The sequence below is a fragment of the Betta splendens genome, chromosome 13, assembly GCF_900634795.4.
Source record: "Betta splendens chromosome 13, fBetSpl5.4, whole genome shotgun sequence".
In the NCBI taxonomy this organism is placed as follows: domain Eukaryota; kingdom Metazoa; phylum Chordata; class Actinopteri; order Anabantiformes; family Osphronemidae; genus Betta; species Betta splendens.
The window spans coordinates 10,240,022-10,257,668 of record NC_040893.2 but is presented as its reverse complement, the minus strand read 5'-3'; the positions used below and the strand labels follow the sequence as shown (position 1 = coordinate 10,257,668).

General features: G+C 45.5%; 1 protein-coding gene across 1 annotated transcript; it reads left to right on the top strand.

Annotated features, from left to right (window-relative positions):
• The first annotated feature begins 12,767 nt into the window (after nucleotides 1-12,767).
• Nucleotides 12,768-13,661, top strand: LOC114867688 (trafficking protein particle complex subunit 6b-like). Its single transcript, XM_029170572.1, has 5 exons — nucleotides 12,768-12,839; nucleotides 12,921-13,038; nucleotides 13,146-13,229; nucleotides 13,402-13,494; nucleotides 13,647-13,661. The coding sequence occupies exons 1-5, from the start codon at nucleotides 12,805-12,807 to the stop codon at nucleotides 13,659-13,661; spliced, it is 345 nt and encodes a 114-aa protein (XP_029026405.1). The 5' UTR covers nucleotides 12,768-12,804.
• Nucleotides 13,662-17,647: the final 3,986 nt, after the last annotated feature.

Below are 17,647 nucleotides of genomic sequence, written 5' to 3'. Positions count from 1 at the left end.
AAGGTGAAGTGAAGGTTTGATGTGTCACATCAATAACAGGAACATGCTGAGCTGGACAGAATAAAGGAGAGACAGAGAAAGACAATGTTATAAAAGGGAAAGGTGTCACTGTGATTTATTTAATTAAGAGCAAGGTTTTTTTCCCATGTGTCAAGGAAACAGAGAGAAAGTGACTCACTTCGAAGTCACTTCAAATATGATAGTTCAATGTTAGAAATCACACAAATCTTTGTTCCAATCAGGGACTTTTCTCCCCTCAGGCAGCTGATGGAGGGGAACAGGCTCATTGACGTGGCACAGACGGTGATGTCAGGTGTTTGGACACTGAGGCGCAGTCAAATGTGGAACCAACGTCATATGGACGTCGTGTTGCAACACTCATTAATTTAAATCTGTTTCAAAAGGAACTCAGTCAAAACACCCCCACTCAGCGATTCTGTCAGCGGCGGAAATCTACATGTTTTAAAGTTCCCCGAGATATTTGTCTGGTTTTGTGGTCTCAGCTGCTGCTGGCGATTATAATCGATAATAAGGCGTAAGTCACAACTCTCCTTCAAATTCCTTAAAAACTATGATTATGACGGGAGGCCACGTTCGTCCGCCAAATTGCGTAGGAGGCATGTATGTGCATGCGCGCGTGCCTCAGTGTGTGAACCTGCAGCCAAACTCCAGCCTAACTCACACACATCGCGCTAAAAGCTGCACCAAACACAGCGAAGGCGAGCGGGGATCGCTGCCTCGTGCTGCGAACTGAACGCTCCAGCTGCACAGACATTAGCGCAGATAATGAGGTCCCTTGTGTGCTTTAAACATATTCTCTGTTCGTTCCTGCTCCTAAAAGTGATCGGTGATACGTGCTCCTGTTTGTTTATGCTGCTTTTTTTTGGTTCCAGGTGAACTTGACCCGGTTTGATCCCGGTGGGCTGATATAGGGGGCGTTAGCTGGTGTGTGTATGTGTGTGTGTGTGTGTGTGTGTGTGTGTGACCATATAATTGGGTGTTTACACCTCCTCCAGGTCGCCCTGCAACCGCTTGCACTCCCATCGCATTCTAGGCTCAGTTGTGACTGGACCGTGGGGCTTTACTTCACGCCACGAGAGGCTCCGCGTGCACTCTCTGAGACGGGGTGTTCCCTAAACACAGGGAGGAATGTCGAGAGCGTAAAAAAAAAAAATCACCTCAGGAGAAAGTATTTGATCCTTTAACCCAGAGGAAGCGGGAGCAGCGTGAACGTCAGCACGTGCGTATGTCTCCCTGCGCCGCAGGGGACGATTCCACGGGATGATTCCCGGTTTGTATATCCTCGCGCTGCACTCGTCACTGTATCCAGGCAACGGCGCATAATATTGATCAGCGCGTCTGATCGGAGGCGTTTTGATGGATTGCTGAATACGGCTGTTTGCAGGTTGGAGCCTTTCCTCCTCCCCTCCTCTGGTTTCTGTTGCTGAGTTGACCCACGGCCTTCGGGTTGATGGGAAGTGTCTGTGGCACACGCTTTCCTGCATGAACTTCCCCTGTAGTTTCCATGTCTTGCACCAGCCTTAACATGTGCTAACTGTGTGGAAATAGTGGGTTCAACGGGCCCTCGCTTCGTGACGTCCATGATCTTTTGGTCTCGTGAGTTATTTTTTTCCCGCTGCCGGATTCAGGTGACTCATCGGCTCGCTGTCTCTTTCACACCTTTTCTAGGGAATCACCTGAAACACGGGCCCAGACATGGCGCCTCGGAGCTGCCCTGTTTTGGGTGACGTGCCAGCCTTCTGTTGATGGTGGAGGGTGTTTGTTGCCACAGCCCGCACGTCGGCCTTGGTCGTATGAGAAGAGACGGCCCGCACCGGAGCTCTTACTTAAGAGCAAGTCATGGAAAACCCAGCTGACCTCTGCCAGGAGGCTACGGAGGCGGCTACGCTAGCAGCTAGCGCTAGCTCTGCACCTAATTGAACTGGAAAGAGGTGTATAAAATGGTGGTGTGGGTGCATTTTATAAACACTGTCTGTCTTTCTGTATTCGCCTATTGCCTCATTGTACTTTTAAACTGATAAAAGTTAATAAAGCGTCCCCCTCCTCCTAGGTAAACATAACCTGACCTGAAGAACCCGAGTTCTCCTTTGAACCAAGCAGAACACAAAGTTCCTCCCAGGTCTCATGCGTCTGTCTCTTTTTGCTTGTCTCTGGCTCTGAGAGTGTGTGTATAGTATTGCACTGCCAATGTTTGGCAAAGCACAATAAAGATCTTTGGAGTTGATTTTGTGTATTCAAGTGTCCTATTAAGTCTCCTCCAGCCTGGATCTAATAAGGGGAAGTCAACACAGTGGAGCACAATCCGGCTCAATGGGCAGTCTGTTTTTATCCTTTCTTTTCCTTTTAGGAATTATTCTTAGTGCATCATACATTTTTGCTACAACTGTAGAAGGAGAAAACAGAAAAACTAAGTTGGGGCTTGCTGCATAAATGTGCAGCACCTGACTGTAGCCACACTTGTTGCAGCCCCATTAAACACTTAGCACCAAATCCTCTCTGCAAAGAAGAAAATAATCAGAAGGAGGGATTAGGGGAAAAGCCTGGAAGGGGGGTGGACTTGTAGAAGTTGGCGGAGGGGAGAAGCAGTGGGCAAGAGGAAAATGAGATGGAGAGGAATGGAGAGCCTCTACAGGAGGCGGATGGAGGGAAATGAAAAGCTGAAAAAAAAAACAGAAGTTACAACAGGTGGGGGCAGAGAGGAAGCGGTGGCAGGGATAGAGAAAGTGAAGAGGGTGCGATGGATGGTGAAGGGAGGAAAACAGTGAGGGTGGTGCGAAGTTTTCATACGTTAACGTTCTCCCTGTCGCATGAGGCGAAACGGCCGGCTAGTGGGAGTAGGGGTGAAGTCAAGCGAGGACGGCGACGGTCCGGCAGCAGCTGTTGTGTCGCTGCTCCGCGCGGCCTCGCTCCCCTTCCTCCGCTTTGCCCATGCATCACAATGTCGGCATACGCTCACAAAGAGGAGCGGTGAATGGGGTGTGGGCGGGAGGAGAGCGGAGGAGGGAGATGTTCCAGGGGCCAGAAGAAAGAAGGAGGGCTGTCGGAGGTGGTGCAAGTAAAGCAGCATTCACTGCCTCGAATTGATGACTTGATACAATTCAGGGACATTGTCCACACAGACAATACTAAAGTCTTTTGCTGTACAGGACAGACTATTGATCTGAGGTTTCCCAAGAAGCACCTCACTTCAGATGAAAACAGAATAAAAGTGGCGAAAACAGAATAAAGATGAAAAACACAAGAGATTCAGTCAGGTCCATGAAGCTCCATCAGCTGGTAGCTGTTTAAAATATAAATAATATAATAGTTTAGTAGAATGATGTCCTCATGCCTTCAGTATTGAAGCTATTGATTAATATCTTAAACATGGACTGTTATGTATCCTTAAGCACAGCAAAGTTGGCTCAGACTAATGAGATCCCCAACCACGATCATCCCCCAAACGTATCTTTTCTATCTCAACTTCTTTTTCACGCTATTACCTTATTTACCCTCACGCCTCCTTTCAGCGTCATCACTATCAAGTAAGACCCAGCTTCTTTCTCTTGACACACACAAAACAAAACTTGTCTCTCGGGGCCATATGTTGACCTGCAGCGGGCCTGAATTGCAGCCATCTGCCTGCCTTCCTAGGTCCCACAGGGCAGGATGTGGGAGAATGTCCACGACTACAATACAGCACTCACACAGCCTTTAACCCTTTATGGCCACTAATCACTCCTAGACCGCCAGCCCATATCATTTATAACAGTGGCAAGACAATAGCTTCTGTGTGCAATGTACACGTGAAAGGACAGATTCTAAAAAGTCAACAATGGAGGTGCAGCTATGGGTTAATTCAGTCCAGTACAGGACTTAATAGATGAAACCAACGCAGTAGACCACTGAAGTAGTAGGGAGAGACTGAAATTGTGCGGAAAAGAAGGACAATGCGAGGAGGAAGGATGTAGGCAGTGAGGGAGAGAAAGGAAATGGGGGGGGAGCCCAGGATTGGAAGATTAAACCCAAACAAAAAGACTTCTATCTCCACATGAAATCTTGGCATGACTACCACACAAAGATGTCACTAGTGTGTTCCCTCTACGGCCCAGCATCTGGGGCCGGCAAGACTCAGACCTGCAATGAGAACGTTTAGAACCGCTTCTGGCCATTTAGAACCACAAGATCCAGGATGAAGCACATGAAGCTGTGGGCCAATGAAGACGTCACAGACGAAAGCATTGGTTAGGTACCTGGTCTGGGTCAGAAGGTAATATAAAAGGCTGTATACTACTAGAGTTCCAAGAAAATGTATATAAATAATTTTCTGTGACTGGTTTAAATGGGTCATTGCCGAGACCACTAACAGGAGACTGAATACGAATAGTTCCGTCCGGTATAAACTGAAGTGGTAGATGTTGCTCAGCACTGCAGCACAACAGGGGAAGTGTGTTCTACGATGAAAACCATAAATGACAGTTCACCAGCTTCCTGCGTGCTTCCTTCCTGTATCTTACATGAAGCTGTTGCTATTATGACAGGACCCTAAGTTGAAAAGTGTCAAAAGGGCGTTTAGTTTCTCAGTTTCTGAGCAGGTGTGATTGTAAATGTAAATATATAAACCCAGTCAATTTAAAAAACAAAACAAAAAACAAAAACTTTATTTCCAGTAGTACAAAAGAGCAAATGAAACCCAAATATATATAAACTTGATACAAGCATTAAACAACTCAAGACCCCTCTAAAATATGTTAAAAATAAATTAAAGAAATTAATTTACTAAAGATTATCACCTTTAACACTAAACAGGTGAAAAGAACATTTAAATAGAGCAGGTGTAGCACAGTGTAGTCTTCTATCAAATACATCACAAAACACCAACCACAAAACCAAGTTTTAAAACACTAAGGGATTACTGCCCTAACCTAACTCTACCAGTACGCTGGGAAACCCACTGGAAACACGCTACAAAGATACAACCAGGACGCTACACTTTCTGTAACAGAGATAATTAACACTGAATGAAGGAGTGTGCACGAACATGGTGAAAAAAAACCCACCAGTGCTGCTTGTGGGAGATGGAGCCCAAAAAAAAGCGTCCCACTCCTGGGAATTGTCCGTTTAACATAAACAAGTTTCTAGCAGCTAAAAAACAGGACCATGAAAATGAATTGATTCAACTTTACTTTGGAGCAAACTCAAATCAAAAATCACAGGTCAGGCACGCGACATAGGGGAAATATGTGTCTAATTAGGTCTGGGACTCTTCGTGCATGTGGATTTTCTGCAAACAGCTCAGTCCAGTTTTTGGCAGTTTGTCATTAATGCAAAAAAAAAAAAAAAAAGTCAAGCTAGCTTAATTGACTTAAAAAACAAAAACAGACCCGCACCTCAACGGCCCAGCAAAGCTCGGTAACAGCAACGCGACCGTTAACGCTACAGGCACTTCAGTCGTTTTAAAAACTCAACATTCAGGATGAAGCCCGTGTCTCAACCAGGGGAAAAGTTCTTTCGCCAGATTATAAACAACCATTACAAACACTGAACAACTCTTCGTAACAACATCACATTTCCTCCAGCAGCTACAAACAGCATTCTTGGTTATCACATTCTCGACATCATTTTGAAGGGTTTAGAACGGAGTACCTAGTGGCTGATCACACAGTGATATTATACCTGGTGGAATACTAGTTGAATAAAGCAGCAATGATTCCAGACTTCTGTTTCGAGCTCTATAGATTTGGTAGCAACTTTTTTTTTTTTTTTATTGTCACTAGAGTCCCTTACAAACACACTATCGCATTTTAGCAACATAAACCTAATATGCAAGTCTCCAAGTGCCGAGTACGGACTCTGCACCTTATTTTATTACAGACACCACGTAGGTGCAAAGAAACTGAGCGACCATGGTGTTGTGGTGAAGGAACTGTGTACTTATAGATAGCTGATGAGCACAATGTGTGTGTATGCAAATATACCTAAGGTCTGAGTGTGTGTTTGTGTTAAAGCATATTGCAGCCAAAGGCTGAACCCAGTGACATCCTAAGGAACAGAGAGTGACTAAACACTGCCAGACGTCTGTGTTGCTTTATTTATTGCCAGGCAGGATTCAGAGCCACTGAGGGAGCCAGCGGAGCGCTTCCATCTGGTCCTGGTCTGACAGAGAAGTGGAGACAGGGACCGAGCACCAAGTGGTTCTGAAAGGAGGGCCGGAAAGCGTTAGGACTCCGTCTCAACGAAGCGGAGCTGCCTGGAGACAATCAACAAGGAGAGTAGCCAGAATTCGGTGAAGGCAGGTAATGGAGAGGGGAGATCGGGGATCGCTGAAGCTACGTGCTCCATGGGGGAGTGGTACCTGTGGGGGCCGGGGACGCCTTCAAAGGCGAAGTCCAATCTCCAGGAAGGCGTGGAGAGGAGAGGTCGCCGACGTCGGCGCGGGGTGGAGGAGAGGCCGAGGGAGCGTGCGTGTGGTGAAAGAGGCATGGGAAGGAGGACAACGAGCAGGGAAGGAGGGCTGGAGAACGTGTTGGGGAAACAGAGGGAAAACCAGCAAAGCTGAAGCTCGTCTGACGAGAGCAGGTCTTGTGAGCGGGAGGACAATGGGCGGCTGCAGAGGAACGTCAGGGAGGATGGACGACGAGGAGGAGGACGAGGAGGAGGACGAGGAGGACGAGGCGAGAAGGAGTGACTCCGTTCATCCTCACCGTGTGGACAAAGTGGCAGCGGCATCAGTAGGGGCAGGAGCCGATGGTGTGGAACCTGCGGCACAGCTCAGTCTTGTACTGGGTGCACTGTTAAGATCCCGACCAGCTCGTCCGGCCCGTGGGCAAAATGGCACTTTCCGCCGTTATTGTGCACAGGCGCTATCGGTGAAGGACCGACACAGCCTCCTTTCTGAGTAGCGCGACGAGGTGGACGCGGTGGACGCGGAGGGGCTGGCGTGTGAGTTGCAAGCCGGGCTGATTTAACAATGCGAGAGCCACGCGTCCGGCCGGGGCCAGCTTTTGATTGGCCCCCGAGGGCCCGCCGGTCTCCACCTGCTGACGGAGCGCTGGGCGAGCGCGGCGCCACGCGGCTGACCGACGCAGCCCGGGCTCCTCAGTACCAGGTTGAGCGGATGCAGTGCTGGGCTCCGTTTGATCCATTGAACTGTAAATGCTGTTGAGAAAGAAAAAAAAACAAACAAACAAAAAAACAGGGTGCCAGTTCTCATTAGTTCAGGTAGCGGTCGACATGAAATCAACACCTCTGCACCGGAACCAGCAGGACGGGTTCAAGGGTGGGTCAGAGCAACAAGTTCTTGCAGACTTTGCAGAGAAGAGACGAGTGAGGACACAGCGGTCCAATCAACGCCTTCCTCTCTCCTCCTCCTCTATGGGAGTCACCGACTTAACCGACGCAAAACGCGCGCTGTTGGTTTCAACCTGTTGATTAGTCTACCGTTTAACAAGCCAGCACAAGTTTCCTTGCGTGTTCACCGGCGGTCGTGAAAACACTGGCTAATAACGCAAACTGACCCAATCAACACGCGACTGGTGGTACTCCTCGCGACGCGGTGGATGTGACGCCAACTTCAGCGGCGCTGCCCACTTGCGACTCGCAAAACTCCGGGCGCAGACTTGCGATGACACCCTACACCCCCGCGAACACTACGGACGCTACAACAACAACAAACAACTCTACAACAACTAGCATCGCCATAGACCGCAGCAACAGCAGCAGTTTAGAAATTCAAAAAAAGACAACAAGAGCGCAAAACGGGGTGAGGTTAGCAGCGCGGCTAGCGGCTAGCTAGCTAACATCAACTCCCCGTTAACTTCTCCACTTAAACGTCCGACAAACTTTCTTTGAGCCTTTCGTTACCTTGACACTCATCTGCTCCAGGTCTGCGAACTGGTTGAGGGGGTAAGACGGCATTCTGATGAATTAAAAAACAAACAACAACTTGGTCCGATCCCGTCCGCCCCCGCAGTCCTCGAGTGGGCAAGTCGCTGGCATGAGTCGGTCAGAAGTTTTAGCTGTGGCGCTATGAACGAACCCGGACCACGTGGGTTTAAAACCTAACAGTGAACGTAGCCACGCCCATCCCCAGACTGTGACGTCACGGTCGCACGGTGAGGAGTGCAAGGTCACTACTTATGTGGAAATGTGAATACGTTCAAAATTAAGGTGTGAAGAAATAAAAACATACAATGTATGACATATTATTCATATGCTTTACTGTCATATTGACAGTATCTTATAAAAATGTGTAAGACATGTCAAAACAAAAGTACACATACTACAACAAATACAATAATTAAAAGTAAAAAAAAAAAATGCTTCGCACACTTTTGATGCTCACATAGATAGAAGGGACATAAGCACATCAATAACTAAGCACAGGCAAAAAGCAGGAGGGCTAAACGCATGGGTGATGAGGGTAATGGAGCACAGTCGTGTGTTGAAAACTCCCCTGCAGAGCAAGAACATGAGCGGGTCTGGACAGTTCCAGAACGGTTCACCTCCTTAGCGCCATCACAAAACATTGCTTCACAGAAAGCTGGAGAAAAGACCCAACTTTCCAGTAGTTGCGTACAGTTCCGAGCTTTAGGGTTTGATTCCCAGTCAGGCCTGAAGAATTAAAAGTAGAATAAAAAAAAACAGTAAAAATAAAGTAAGTTAGTTGTGTTTAATACAGCTTTAAAGCCTATAAAAAGTTACTATTGTGACAAAAGCGTGCAAAAAAAATATAAAGAAGAGTTATCAGAAATGTTTAAAGGGCTCTGCCCCGCTCACACGTCTGAGACGTCTTGAAACAAGCCCATCGCTTCTGAGCCTTTCAGAAAGATGGTTCAGCTGGGAACAAAGCTCCCCAAAACCTTGTTTGGTCAGCCAAGTGGTCACCATTAAGTGTGTGTTGTGGTGCTGATACGTGTTGTGCATGCTGTGACAGGAGGGTCGTAGCCTCCCCTCCTCCTCCCCATTGTTGTGATGATGTAATACATTAGTGCTGCTCCACAGCCTGGAGCTTCTCTTTCCCAGCCATGTTTTGACTTGTGTGATTTTGTGAGGGCCCAAAGTTTAAACCGGTGGTTTGCTCACTCACCTGTAGTTCTCATCAATCTACGTCATGTAACACGAACTGGAAGTCGCGATTTAATCTGTCAGCTTTTGCTTTTACTGAGAATTGCTCGAGAACATATCTCCCATGAGAAAATGTGTTGTTTTGGTTGTTTTTCCCTTCTAAGAAAACTGGCCTCATCGCAGACAGAGACACAATCTACATGTTCACAAATAATAAAACAGTACATACAGTTTTTCCAGATGTATATGAATATTTGGGTTTGCAAAGTCAGACACAAGGCTGTGTCATCTTAGGAGGGTGTCTGTGTATGTTTGTTTTTTTCAGACAGTGATGAAGACAAGGGGGGAAGGGGGGGAAGAAAATGGTGGGGGGGGGGGGGGGGAGGGGGGGGGGGGGGTTGTGGGGGGTGTTGAATGAAAAAGTTCTTCGCTCTCGTTCAGTCCATCTGGGCTAAAGAGCCTTCAGAGTACAATGCAGAACAATGCAGAGCTGCAGAACCAAATAACAAACCCACCTCTGCGACTCTAAACCCATCACACACACACACACACACAACACACACACACACACACACAAAAACCAAACACACAACACACACACACACACACACACACACACAACACATACATACAGAAAAACAGAGGGTGGTGAATGAGACAGAAAAGCTGTGAGGGAGTGAGGAGGAGTGGATGGAAAGGCCCAAAATGGGGACTAAGTCAGAAGAAATGGGAAGAAATGGAGGACTGCTGAGGTGAGAGGTTTGTATGACTATGATGGAGTGATTCCGTAGAGAAGAAGAAGAAAAAAAACTACCCACCCTATTAAATATTGCCTATTACCTGATGAAAAGTAGTGAAGTCTTTCATCAAAAAAAAAATGAATTTGGGTTTGGAGTTTGAAGGTGATAACAAATCACAGACTGATGACTTGTTGTGTTGTGTGATGACAGGACACACACACACACACACACACACACACACACCAACCACAACACACCCACACAACCACACACCACACACAACAACAACACACCAAACAACACACACACAGCCTATTGAAACTCCCATGATTAAGTGAAGTCATTCCTCCACAGCCCCACACTGGTGTCTTCAGATAAGAGGCTACTATTACAAGCAAAGTAAGAAAGAGACGGGAAGGAGGGGTCGAGGACCTGATGAACATCTGCCTCATCTTTTCCTCCCCTTTTCATCCCCTCCAGCCCCACAACTCCACCCATCTAACCTCCTCTCAAAATGTACCCCCCCCGCTCATGTGCTGGTGTTGTGGTGTGCATTTGTGGTGTTCCTGCTTCCCAAAGCTTGGGATTCACAGGAGAGTTGGGGATTTAGTGAAAATTCAGCAGGTCTACAGCTGTTACATCACAGAAAGCAGTGACATGTTCACTTGCAGTGGGAGCTTTTTGCTGTTCAGGGTATTAAAGAAAACAAATGCATATACTGAAAGTAAAGTTGTCTGTCATGCAAACAAACAGAGCATAACAAATAGATAGGGCACTAAAGTAAAACAAGGTGGTTAGTTTCATGAAAACATGATAACCAGAGTAACAACACTGGAATGCTCACTTATGCATAAATACATAACAACTATGAGTCTCCCGGCTTCTTTTCAGTGCACACACACATGCACATGTATACATCCAGAAGAAACGCCCGCCACAGTAGGGTTGACCTTACAGGGCAAAGGTCACAACCCCAACCTTGACCTCTGATGCTCCCACCCCCATCCTGTCCGCTGGAATTCACTCTGTGGAGTCTGTTCGAAAGGTAGCTAGAAGAAGACGTGACAACAGCGTCACACATCTGCAGGTGGATACAGATGAGAAAATGAGGGCGTGATGGGAGAGAGGGAAGACAACACAGTTCAGGAATCAAGAGTTGTGTCTGTGCACTTTGGACATCATGCTCACAATGACCAACAGTGTGAGGACAGTTCATTTGCTTGCACTTCTTGTTCTACTGTTTTATTCTTTATATGACTTCAGGTGCACAAGAAACAACTGCAGTAAAATCTAGCAGGTGTTACAAGAATGCAGTGACTTTAAACTCTGTCACATTACTGTACGTGGAAATGAAGCTCAGCCAGAGCAAAGACATGAAATGTACAACAGAATTTGCCCCGAAGATTTCCATTGAAGGCACTCGTTATATTGGTTGTGGCATTTACTGCCTCTGTTGGACGATGTATAATTACAGATGACTTCTCATCCAAAAAACACGGCGTTTGAAAGATTGGACTATGGTTGATTTGTTAAAGATCTGACATCAAATTCCTAAAGAATCTTAAATAGTTTCAAAAATATTAAACGTTACAAGATTTTCATGAAAAATACATTTGCCCATCATGTATCAGATTCTCATATCGACAACAATGAGGACAAACTACAGGAGGAAATCCAGCTCCTAGTAAAATAGTGTGGACGCACAAAACATCACCCTAATCCACAGTAGACAAGGAGGGGTCTTTGTGGATTTCAGGAGAAGGGAGAGGAAGAGGGAACGCGCTCCTCTCCTCAAACACGGAGAGTGGAGAGTGAGTGGAAAACAAATCAATTCCTGGGAAGGCAAAGCAAAGCTCTTCTCCTAAAAACATTAAAGTGAAAAACCGCATCTTTCCTAGAGTGTTAAATCTGTAAAAAACACACCACTAAAACACACAACTTCCGCCCAAAAGTCTCACACACAAACACCACACTACAGTCCCTACTGTACAATGCTGATGGACACATGCACAGAGCACCTTAAACTTCCTGTCTACTCGAAGCCACCATTAATGAGACTCAGTAATAAGACCACATGGTGTACTGTGCTATTGACCAGAGGTTGGAATAAAAGCTGTGGAGGTTACATTTCTGGCAAATATGCTGTTTACTCTTTGCTTCGTTGCTTACTGATTTTATCCCTACCGTGTTACCTTGTTTTAACTTTTAGGCCAAGTACGTCAACCAAATTTTGTTCTATTATGTATAATGACCATGGAATCCCCTGATTCGTGACTTCTCTGTGAGAGGAGCTGTTGGACACATTTCATGGTCCAGTGACAGTTGCAAGCTGTGATGACAAGGTGTATTTGATATTAAGCTAAAATTTTCACGTGAAGATATATGAAACTCTGCATGCGTGTGTTCGACTTACTTTCTTTTTGATACTGTTATTTCAGCACTTGAAAATAAATCTAAAAAGTTCAAACTTAAAGCAGTGGTGGGTGAGTTTCAGTCCAGCAACCACACACGTATGACACAAACACAATGAAAACAGGTGGCAGAGAAAAGGAGGCCAAGGCAGAGAGCCAAGGCTGAACCGGGCAACTTACAAACCTCAGGAGGTGTGTGTGTGTGTGTGGGGGGGGGTGTGTGTGTGTGGGTGGGTGGTGGAAAACAGTTCCTGGAGACCGCGTGAACCCAAAACAAAACAAACAGCAAATATGCTTTGAAAAAACAGGAAGAAAAAAAAACACAGAATGCGCCAGAAAGGGAAGAGGAAGAGAGAGAGAGAGAGATAGAGAGGATAGAGAGAGAGAGAGAATGAGATAGAGGATAGATAGAGATAGAGACAGAAAGAGATAGGTAAAGAAGAGGAGAGAGAGAGAGAGAGAGATAGAGATGGAGGAGAGAGATTAGAGAGAAGAAGGATGAGATGAGAGCGAGGCTGAGAGAGCTATAATAAAGTATGAGTATTTCTTTTCAGGACAGAGCTGCCAGTGTCTCTGTGCTTGAAGGCATGGGCTTCAGGGTGGGACAAGGACTCATTGAACGGTATAGGGGCTCAAATCTACTGTTTGTATAACAACATGCCTGTCACGTCATTTGAGCTAAGTGTGTGTTTGCTGTCTCTAGGTTGACCAAGGACTCCCCCAGCTTCAAGGACGAGTTGGATATAATGAAGTTTGTCTGTAAAGACTTCTGGACAAAGGTGTTCAGGAGGCAGGTCGACAACCTCAGAACCAATCATCAGGTAAAATAACAGAGGACCAACAATATAGTCAATAGAGTTTACAACAGAGAACAGTAATTTGCTGTTCTTACAGTAACTATTATACCTACCTGAATTCCCCTCTACAGGGTACATATGTGCTACAGGATAATAAGTTTGCTCTTCTGACTCAACTTTCCAGTGGAAAACAATATCTGGATCAGGCTCCCAAGGTCAGTGCCTTTCTCATAAAAATACACCTAGAGACAGAATAAGAAATAGGTCAAATAAAACGTGATGTACTTAACCAAATAAGACCGAATTGGTTTTTGTGTGTGTGTGTGTGGTGTGTGTGTGTGTGTGTGTGTGTGTGTGTGTGTGTGTGTGTGTGTGTGTGTGTTTTAGTACCTAGCGTTCTCCTGCGGCGTGGTGAGAGGAGCTCTGTCTAATCTAGGATTGGACAGCGTGGTGACCGCTGAGGTCGCAGTCATGCGTCATGTAAGTGCCATTATAATTATGTTCATTGTGGGACAAGTTGAGTTAGGTTGACTGCATTCTTGGTCACTCATTGGCGAGTTAGTCATGAAACAACATAATTATTAGAGTTCAGATACACTTGATAAGGTGGATGGTTTATCTTTGGTTTTCAGGTAAATTCCAAGTAGTGATCCAGAAGTTGTGAGCTGATTCTACTCCTCTGTGGTGCTGCTAAACAGAGTCTGTGAGTTTGTATTGAGCATCAAGTTAGAAAGTAGGTGTGGTCTCCCATGAGGGCAGTTCAACAGCAAAAGGAGTCAAACACCTCACACATTTCAACAGCTGAGCCCAATAGCCAAGTTCTGCTTACAACCAGGTAGCTTTGGCAGGATCGTCTTAGCCAGATGTTCCTCTTGCTTGTGGTATGCTGATACGGGACATTTCTTTCTTAAGCATCTTCATTTCAATATAGATCGTTTCCCGTTTCAGTTTCTGAGACAGTATCTAATGATCTAGCTCATGACACTGGGCCAGACTAACCACACCTGGCTGAGCCTCGAAAAGAAACTCTCATAGTGGCTGTAAATGCAAATATGCAAATGTTAAGTGGATACCTTTTTAATTTATTATTCTTAGTAATGTGATACATTGTTGACTGCTAAGTAAGAAAAACAAAGACTGAATGATGAATAGAGTCTGGGATAAGCCATCAGTTCAGATGATATCTGAAGGCTGCCAACTGCCGCACTGTTTTTAAAAAAATCTGTTCCAGTAGCGAGTTGGGCTTTGAAAATCATTACACCTGACACGCTAGATTCATTATTAAACACTTGTTTTTCTGCAGACACAGGGAGAGGCTGTAACCTGCTCCTGGTGCTTTCCCTGCCTAGTAGCAGATCGCCTTTAGGAGCTCAGTCTTTCATGTACACCGTTATTATATATGAAACTTATTTCAGGCAAAATACAAATCTAGGTTAATTCCGCTCTCCGTTCAAGTTACAGATCTAGTATTGGATGTAATAGGTTTCTAGGCTGAAACTGGGTAAACAGATTGTTTTTTGTACTATGATGTGCACTTTTCTTCCTTTGGTACAGAAGTGATATGTAGATGTTTCCTTCTAACTTCTTCAGTGAGCTGCAGATGACTGAATCATATTGAATAGAACGCCACATGGATTTTGTTACATTTCTTAATGAATCATTGTTTCCTAAAACCACTTAAATTGATCTAGATGTCACTTTGTCCTATTTTATTGTGTGAACTAAAGAGCTGATCTAAATGGAGCTTATCTGAAGCTCTGTCTGAGAGAAACCCACCCCTCTGGTAGATGCAGTTGCTCCTTTCTCCCACTAGAGGGACACATAAAGCTGTTGTTACATTTATTGTCAGCTACTTGATCTGAGTAGACATGAAAATCCCTCTTGCGTGGGTGATTTCTGCAAACCAGAATCTGTTGCATTTGCCCTCGCCTTTGCTTAACTTATTAATATTTCTTTCATGTTTATGATCCATATCATGAGTTTAGTATTAGAAGTGCAACTGCATGTAAGTGTACAGTGTCCCACCAGGCTAGACCTCAACTTAATGAAAAGCATGTGGTCAACCTAAGGGACCAAATTCACAAAATGCTGACCTGGGTTCAGTCAAACCTATAATCAGATTTGGTCAAATATTTTACACGTTAGAAATAAACCCTCTGGATTTATATTATAGTTGCATTTTTGGAATTTGCCACTTATGGTTAAATTAAAGATCTCATTCACTTTTCTTTTTGTTGTCTCTGGCTCTGAGAGTGTGTGTATTAGTATTGCACTGCCAATGGTTTGGCAAAGCACAATAAAGATCTTTTCGTGCATCTGTTGTGTATTCAATGTGTCCTATTAAGTCTCCTCCAGCCTGGATCTAATAAAGGGGAAGTCAACACAGTGGAGCACAATCCGGCTCAATGGGCAGTCTGTTTTTATCCTTTCTTTTCCTTTATGACTATATTCTTAGTGCATCATCATTTTTGCTACAACTGTAGAAGGAGAAAACAGAAAAACTAAGTTGGGGCTCTGCATAAATGTGCAGCACCTGACTGTAGCCCACTTGTTGCAGCCCCATTAAACACTTAGCACCAAATCCTCTCTGCAAAGAAGAAAATAATCAGAAGGAGGGATTAGGGGGAAAAGCCTGGAAGGGGGGTGGACTTGTAGAAAGTTGGCGGAGGAGGAGACAGAGAGTGGGCAAGAGGAAAATGAGATGGAGAGAATGGAGAGCCTCTACAGGAGGCTGGAGGGAAATGAAAAGCTGAAAAAAAAACAGAAGTTACAACAGGTGGGGGCAGAGAGGAAGCGGTGCAGGGATAGAGAAATGTGAAGAGGGTGGTGCGATGGTGAAGGGAGGAAACAGTGAGGGTGTGCGAAGTTTCTCATACGTTAACGTCTCCCTGTCGGCATGAGGCGAACGGCCGGCTCGTGGGAGTAGGGTGAAGTCAAGCGAGGACGGCGACGGTCCGCAGCAGCAGCTGTTGTGTCGCTGCTCCGCGCGGCCTCGCTCCCCTTCCTCCCGCTTTGCCCTGCATCACAATGTCGGCCATACGCTCACAAAGAGGAGCGGTGAATGGGGGGTGGGGGGAGGAGAGCGGAGGAGGGGAATGTTCCAGGGGCCAGAAGAAAGGAAGGAGGTGTCGGAGGGTGTGTGCAAGTAAAGGCAGCATTCACTGCCTCGAATTGATGACTTGCTACAATTCAGTGACATTGTCCACACAGACAAGCTAAAGTCTTTTCTGCTGTGACACAGTGACAGACTATTGATCTGAGGTTTCCCAGAAGCACCTCACTTCAGATGAAAACAGAATAAAAGTGGAGCAACAGAATAAAGATGAAAACACAAGAGATCAGCTCAGTGTCCATGAAGCTCCATCAGCTGGTAGCTGTTAAAATATAAAATAATATAATAGTTTAGTAGAATTGATGTCCTCATGCCTTCAGTATTGAAGCTATTGATTACATATATCTAACATGGACTGTTATTAATCCTTAAGCACAGCAACAGTTGGCTCAGCTAATGAGATCCCAACCACGATCATCCCCCAAACGTATCTTTTCTATCTCAACTTCTTTTTCACGCTATTACCTTTATTTACCCTCACGCCTCCTTTCAGCGTCATCCACTTATCCATAGTTAAGACCCAGCTTCTTTCTCTTGCACACACAAACACAAACTTTGTCTCTCGGGGCCATATGTTGACCTGCAGCGGGCCTGAATGCAGCCATCTGCCTGCCTTTCCTATGTCCCACAGGGCAGGAGTGTGGGAGAATGTCCACGACATACAATACAGCACTCACACATGCCTTTAACCCCTTTATGGCCACTAATCACTCCTAGACCGCCAGCCCATCTCATATTAACAGTGGCAAGACAATAGCTTCTGTGTGCAATGTACACGTGAAAGACAGATTCTAAAAAGGTCAACAATGGAGGTGCAGCTATGGGTTAATTCAGTCAGTACAGGACTTAAATATGAAACCAACGCAGTAACACTGAAGTAGTAGGGAGAGACTGAAATTGTGCGGAAAGAAGGGAACAATGCGATGGAGGAAGGATGTAGGCAGTGAGGGAGAAAGGAAATGGGTGGGAGCCCAGGATTGGTAAGATTAAACCCCAAACAAAAGACTTCTTATCTCCACATGAAATCTTGGCATGACTACACACACAGATGTACACTAGTGTGTTCCCTCCTACGGCCCAGCATCTGGGGCCGGCAAGACTCAGACCTGCAATGAGAACGTTTAGAACCGCTTCTGGCCATTTAGAACACAAGATCCAGGATGATGAAGCACATGAAGCTGTGGCCAATGAAGACGTCACAGACGAAAGCATGTGGTTATTGCTACCTGGTCCTGGGTCAGAATATAAAAGGCCTGTATACTACATAGAGTTTCCAAGAAATGTATATAAATAATTTTCTGTGACTGTTTAAATGGTTCATTTGCCGAGACACTAACAGGAGACTGAATACGAATAGTTCCTTCAGGTATAAACTGACAGTGTGTAGATTGTTGCTCAGCACTGCAGCACAACAGGGGAAGTGTGTTCTACGATGAAAACCATAAATGACAGTTCACCAGCTTCCTGCGTGCTTCCTTCCTGTACTCTTACATGAAGCTGTTGCTATTATGACAGCGACCT